This window comes from Acanthisitta chloris, unplaced genomic scaffold, assembly GCF_000695815.1.
Source record: "Acanthisitta chloris isolate BGI_N310 unplaced genomic scaffold, ASM69581v1 scaffold30622, whole genome shotgun sequence".
NCBI lineage: Eukaryota > Metazoa > Chordata > Aves > Passeriformes > Acanthisittidae > Acanthisitta > Acanthisitta chloris.
The window spans coordinates 55,313-62,524 of NW_008661649.1; the positions used below are offsets into that span (position 1 = coordinate 55,313).

Consider the following 7,212-nt stretch of genomic DNA (forward strand, 5'->3'; position numbering starts at 1 on the left):
TGCTGAGGTGAATTTCACTTGGAAAGATTAGTTATCACATACACAGGAGCAGCTTCAGATGCTGGAAGTCATCCTTTTTTATACATATCCAAGAAACCAAGTAGTCTAGTTCCTTGTGTATTAGCACAGTTAAATCAATTTATACCAGCTGAATATCTGTCCTGCAATGTATTAAATAATTTCATTTCTGATAAAAAAACTGCCAATTAAATATTTAACTTGTATTTGCTGTTCTGAAGCATTCTTAATGGGCTCAATGAGTACAGGTCATTGCGACTGGCACTCGGGCACCTTAGAATCACTGAATTAAACAGAAAAAGGCAAAGTCATTTGGCTGTCTCGTGGTATGCTTGATTTCTTTTTTTTTCCCCTGTGTTTCAGGTAAATATGCTGAAGATATATTTGGTGAACTTTTCAATGAAGCACACAGTTTCTCATTTAGAGTCAACTCCTTGCAGGAACGTGTAGATCGCTTATCTGTCAGTGTTACCCAACTCGATCCAAAGGAAGAGGAATGTAAGTTAACTCCTGCATTGAAGATTTCTTGTTTTGTCACTCAGACACCACTGATATGCAAAATGGAAATAACAATAGTGTAAATCATATCTGTAAGACCACAGAGCACAGGATCTGGAGAAAGGTCCTTTTCTATCTCTGCTGCAGGTTTCTTTCATAGCCTTGAGCAGCTTTCTGAGCATAATATTTTCATGGTTACTGAGTGATACTGTAACCAGGGAATTTACATAATACAGATACAGGAGTATGTGTCACTGCTGTTGTGTTTTATATTACTGTTAGCAATATTAAGAATCATAGAATTTTAAGGGTTGGAATGGACCTTATAGATCATTTGATCCCAACCCCCTGCCCTGGGCAGGGACACCTCCCTGCTAGATCAGGTTGCTCAAGGCTTCACCCAACCTGATTTGAACACTGTGTAATAATGTGTAGTGTTAAGTAATATATGAATGCTTGGAGATGTCTTTACTCATTTTTTTTAATCCTTCCTACTAATTCCCATGGGATGTAAATGTTTGACCAAGTAGGGTTTTTGCATTTTAACTTGTACCATCTTATTTTCGGTATGATGTTATAGTTGTATAGCTCCATTTATTGATGCTATATAACCTCTTGGAGTCTTCCTAAATAGCTTTAAGTAGTATAAATATTGGCTAGCACTGAGAAAACAAGTACTTTCAAAAACCATTTGGGTATGGCTCATACCTATAACAGAATTTGTATGGAATTTAGAGGATGCTTAAGCTCTGTGATGACTACAGGAACATCAACCACTTAATATGTAAATGCCATGAAGCTTTTTTGCCTTCCTGGATAACTGTTGGTTGCAAGTAGAATTATGAAAAGTCTTGTAACCCCAAACAGTTTTACGGTGTTCTAAACAATATAGCTAAGACCTAGAAAGTAGAGCAACATCCTATCATGAAAAATAGCTTCAGATTGCTTGTGGGATCCAATTTGAAAGGACAGAAAGCTGTTTCAGTTCTGAAAGTCTAGGTATAATAATTGTGTATCGACAGGAAAAATGAAGTGTCAAAGCAGGAGCGTGGTCTTCAGACTGTCTGTAGCTAGAAATGTCAAAATCTCACCAGCAGCAAAATTAAGCTGAGGAAGTTTTGATTCTGTGTTTCGCGTGACATTAATTTCAGACCAGGTTTCGAAGGACAGCTGTTCACAGCTAGTAGCAGAGTTTCCACGAAATCATGACTTGCCCAGGGGAATTCTTACATTAATGGGATTTTCCAAGTCTCTTGACAACTGAGCATAAATCATACACGTACACCTCTTTTTCCAATTGTTGTGGTTTAACTTGGCAAGCAGTTAAACACCACACAGCCACTTGCTCACCTCTGCCCTGCAGTGGGAGGAGGGAAATAATTGGAGAAAAAAAAAATAAATATGTGGGTTGACATAAAGACTGTTTAATAGGACAGAAAAGGAAGGGAAAATGCTGATAACAATAGAATTAGAATGTAAAAACAAGTGATGCATAATGCAATTGCTCACCACCTGCTGACTGGTGCCCAGCCACCTCCTGAGCAGCAGCCCCCAGCCAGCTTGCTCCCAGCCCTATGTGCTGAGCATGACACCATATGGTATGGAATGTCACTTTGGCCAGTTTGGATCAGCTGTCCCAGCTGTGTCTCCTCCCAACTTCCTGTGCCCACCATGGTGGGAAGCTTAAGAGTCCTTGACCGTCACTCACCAACAACTAAAACATCAGTATCCTCATCCTAAATCAAAAACACTGCACTATACCAGGGACTAGGAAGAAATTAGGCCTATCCCAGCCAAAATCAGGACACTAACAAAATACCATGTTTACTAAGATTGGTGAATGACAAAAAAATTCTTTCAGTGTTCCATAACAAATTGTCAGCAATTGTAATCTTCTAAGAACTGTAACACTTCAGAGTGTTTCTGTAATTTCTGCATTTACTCTTGGCAGCCTAGGTTTTGGTTGAAATCAGAGTGGGATGGATGTTGTATGGCTTATCTGGGATGTTAACCATTCACCTTTCAGGAAAATGGAGAGACCATTTTAAGCCGTTGAGTTAAAGCATCTAAGGATGTTACAGGACAGCAAGATGAAAAATTGGCCTATCCTGTGTAAATGGCCTTTGACAAGTTTGGCTCTAGGTTTCAGTACTACATAGCTATAACTATTTGATGCAAGAGAATTGGTGGAAGTAGTTTTAAATAGTGTATAGTCCCAAACTTTTCACAGTACTGTGTATAGAGTAGTGTTTGCTAAGCTGTATAGCTAAAGAAAGCTATACAGCTTTCTTTACACAGCAGCTAAAGAAAACAGGGCTACTCAATCAAGTCCAAAGTGGCTAAGTGTGACTCGAATCTGATCCCCTGGATTTGTCTTGTGCCATAGAATAGCAATGACTGCTAGTACTTCAGAGAAACACATGCAGTCCTCAGTGTCAGGAGCTATTAAATGACTATTTTTGTTAACCTAAGAATATCCAGTCCTTGAGCCATACACAATGCTCCTTACTCACAAACACCTGGCCAGAATGAGTCACCAAATGAAGACAAAGCAGATGAGAGGATATTCAATATTATATATCCTTAAAAATTAGTGTTCAAGAAACTGCTTTTTCTTCAATATACTGTTTTGCCCTTGAAATCTAGAAATTAATCATAAACAGTGTTATTTTAGTCCTGGTCTGGGCTAAAATAGAGGGAAGATGTTTAATGCATGTAGGTGGGGAGAAGACATTTGAATTTACCCTTCTTAACCCTCTATGCAAGAATTAGGCAAATTTCAGTACTTTTGCTCAGCTAACAGCATGTGCAACATGGGCTAGACTTGTGAAATGAGTCTCATCTGCCAGCTCTTTGCCAGCAGGCAGTAATAGAAGATTTAATGGGCTCCTTTGGGTCCATGCTATTACACAAGAGAAAGAAATTAAGATTCATTTAAAGCTAAGTGGCATGAACAAAAACAGCCCAAGTCAGATTCATTGAATGAGGTGCAGATACTTGACAAGATGTTTCTGGTAGAGTCAGAGTAATAAAAAAGCTCTGAATTTGTTTGAATAGTCTGTGTGTTTTCTCATTTTGAATTATTACCACATCTCTGTGAAAGAACAAAACCAAATAAAACCAAGGTTAAGATTGTATCCTGAAGGAGCTAACTCCTGATGCACAATCTTTTTGTCATGAAAGAATTGCTGTGAACTTGGTTTGGTTTGAATTATTACACTGGTTTCAAATTCTTAATTTCTCAGCATTATTAATTTCATATTTTCCCTCAGAAGAGATGCCAAACCTGCATACAGAGAAAAAGAAATCCCCTACTTTCCTTCAGTAAACTGAACTTTATTTCAATTGCATGGGAAATCAGCCTGTGTATATTCAAGAGTAGTCATATCTGGGGGCATTTTAGGACTAAGAAAACACATTCTTGCTATGAAGCTGAACTAAGGTTGACAGTTTCAGTAGCCCTGCAATATAAGATACACTCACAAGTCAGAAAGTAAATCCTAAGATTATAATTTCTTTGCAACTATTTTTTGCTTTACAGATAACATGATTGACTCTCTCTATATATATGCAACTTTTGCAAGTATAATAATAGATTTTTTTCTTAATTGATCACATATTTGTGAATTTGTCATTAAGCATGATGTGCTACTAAAAGTAAATAATGTCATAACTGTAGAAATCTGACAGTTTTTAAAAGTGTTCATTTTAGCATTTATATAGTTCTTTTTTGAATGCTGATACACAGTACAACTCTGATGTACAGTGCCATGAATTATTAGAAAATAGTTGTATATCACTCAAAGGAAATAGTATCAGGCCAGAAGGGAAATTCATAAACTCAGTTTGTCTGAATATTTTGGTATTAATGTGGTTCTTTAATATGGGCTGCCTAATTCTATTTAAATCTCAAACCTTTAATCTCAAAGGCAGTGTATCAAAATCTCAATTTCTACAGCATATCTGTTACAACTCTGACAAGCAACGAAAATAAACTCAATGACAGAAGTGCTGCGGGTGAGCAGCCTGGAGTATTTCAGGAAAGGAATCAAAGAGTGTTGTGAGTTGTGTGTCAGTAGTCTCTGGCTTTGAATACTTGTTGCTGCTTGTTTTTCTAAACGTTCTATAAATACTGCTCTGTCATTAAAGCAGTAGTAGTTCAGAAGTTTTGCTGGACTAAGGCCAAAGAGATTTGATGTTTTGCTTTAGGCAAAAACAAGGTGGCATTTGGTGGGGAGAAACCTAAAAAGCTTGACAGCTAATTGTGGTTTGAATGCTTCTGAAATTGGGAGACTCAGTCTACTTGAAAATCAGGATACTGAGCACACTGTGAGACTTGGAAGGAAAGGGTAGTAAATCCCAGTTTAAGGGACAGCTCACTATCCCTAACCTCTGGAGAGGAATTTGGTGACTTGAATATAAATGTAATCAAAGTCAAAAACAGGGAGCACAAAAAAATTGGGTCATGATCTCTATGTGTAATATGTTAAGTGGGGATAACACTATTGGCAATTCATTCATTACAATTTTTACCCCCAAAGGCAAATAAAGAAAAAGACTGTTAAGTTAAATTGTATAGCAGGTCACTTTTCCTTGCACATCTCCACTAAAAAAAGTTGTATTTGAGTGTGTCTCACTGTCAAAGATCTGTGCAGATGGGCTGAGCTCCAACTGCTCTCCATGCTCCTTCTCCAATTTTCTTAGCCCTTGATTCAATTTATGGGTTATTTAGTAAGTAAATCAGTTTCCAATTAGCGTGTCCACAGCTTAATAGTCAGTGGTAAAGTCATGACATTGCATATTTTGTGTATAAAAAGAGGGATCTGAACAAAATGTCATTTGCTGCACAATGTGGTGATTTTGAGACTCACCAGCAGATTCTCTGCTTGATGCCACTGAGTGATTCACATCTTACCAGGCTGTGTGGGGCTCCCTGGTTCTGCACACTGCAGTTAAACAGCTTCTGAGTCCTCTTAAAACTATTGCTCTAACATTTCCTTCTTCTTTTTGTTTATCTGCAGTACTTCAGCTACATGCATTCTCTATCCAAAGAGTGCTTGAGCTGTTTGGGAATTTTTAAAACCAATATTTCAGAAAGTTTCCATTTCTTGTGTGGGGCACAAGCCCAAAGGAGAGCAGTGGCAGATCTACAGGAGGAGTCTCTCTCCTTAGCAGCTATTAAATCTGCAGTGACCAGAGGGAAGTATTCTGGTGGCAGAGAAACCTAATGTGTGTGCAATTCTGGCCTATGTTGAAGTGAATAATCTCTACAAAAACCAGAATAAATAAAGTAGAAATTTGACTTAGATTGCACTGTCTTTAGGAACTGAGTTACACAAATCTCTAGAGAATTTTCTCTCCGCAGCTAATTACCTTTAATTGGAAACATAGCTAAGTTGGTCATTCGATAGTGTCATTCTTCCCTCCACTTTTCAAATTGTTGGGTAAGATTTTGAACAGAGAAAGGCAATTGTGGGCAGTCAAGTCCATTGATTTGTATATAGCTAGTTCTGCAAGGAGTCACAGCTGTGACACTCAAAAGCTCATGGTATTGAAGTTGTCAGGATGAAATTCTGCAGAAAGCATTGAGAAAACAAGTTTTTAATGTTATTTAATTGTTTACCTTCTTTAGGTAATTTTTGGGCATTTTTTCGCCTAGAACCTCTTCATAAATTGTACGTTTGAGTTTAAAAGAATTAAAAAATCTAGTAACTTTTTTCCCTGATGGAGTAAGATGTAGTATTTAATGTTTGAAATGTTTAAAGTAGCTACTTTCAGTCAGTACATTGATGTGCTCCACACCTCACACTTCATGCAAATTGGGGATTGCAGTTTAATGAGTCTTACCAAGAGGTGAAATGTTGTTTAGTATATAGGTTACAGATGTGCTTTTATTTAATTTGTAGTTCAGCCCAAAAGAAACAGTTATCATATCTCATTAGAGTGCAATTTAAATACTTATTTTTCCCTCCCACTTTGTTGTTTATTACAAATAAAAATGGACTAGCATCTCTTTCTGAAAACCAAATGTACAAAAGGTTGGTAGTTTAGCTTTCTGACAGAGATAATTTTTAGTTCTGTGGGAAATATTGTTGTGTACAGAAGGTTAGACTGGCTGATAAAATGCATCTTTTCACACAGTGCAAACAACAGACACAGTAAAGATAAACAGGCATTTGTTTAGATTGTTGAACAAATGTTTAAATTAAATTGTGAATATCTCAGCATTTAAGGAAATTATTTAAGACCCCTTTTTGTGTTCATTGCAGTAAACATGAGTGGTGTAGCATATGGATGTCCAGGAAAATATATCCATGTGAAATTTAGGGTCTTGGGCTATACAAAGGTTCTGGTGCTAGCTAGGAATTATGCAACTGGAAGCTTAAATTCAGCAGCATCAAGCCAAATGCTTGCAGCTTTTCCAACTCCTCCTTCAGCCACTCATCTCTTTTCACACCTGAATTCATGCATCCCATTTGTCTGACCTCTCCTCTTGCTGTGCCAGTTTGTCAGTCAGCCAGGGCTGAGTGGCTGGGTGACGAGTCAGGTTTTCCCGTATTCCCCGTGTTTAGTTGTCAGCAAGGCAGAGCTGCTGTCCTTTAGCCAGCTGGCAACTGCACAAATGGCCTGGTAAGCCAAGCCCTGCCCAGCCTGGGATTACGCTGTGCTTGCGGCGTGGATTTACCTGATCCCTAC

The 7,212-nt window shown here is 37.9% G+C and overlaps 1 protein-coding gene across 1 annotated transcript in view; it reads left to right on the forward strand.

The window, feature by feature from the left end:
• The window catches only part of WASF1 (WAS protein family, member 1), a 31,508-nt gene that overhangs the window by 12,749 nt on the left and 11,547 nt on the right, over positions 1 to 7,212 (forward strand). The window contains exon 2 of the mRNA XM_009070308.1: positions 382 to 516. Coding sequence (XP_009068556.1) covers positions 382 to 516 — 135 coding nt within the window. The remainder of the gene's footprint in view (positions 1 to 381; positions 517 to 7,212) is intronic.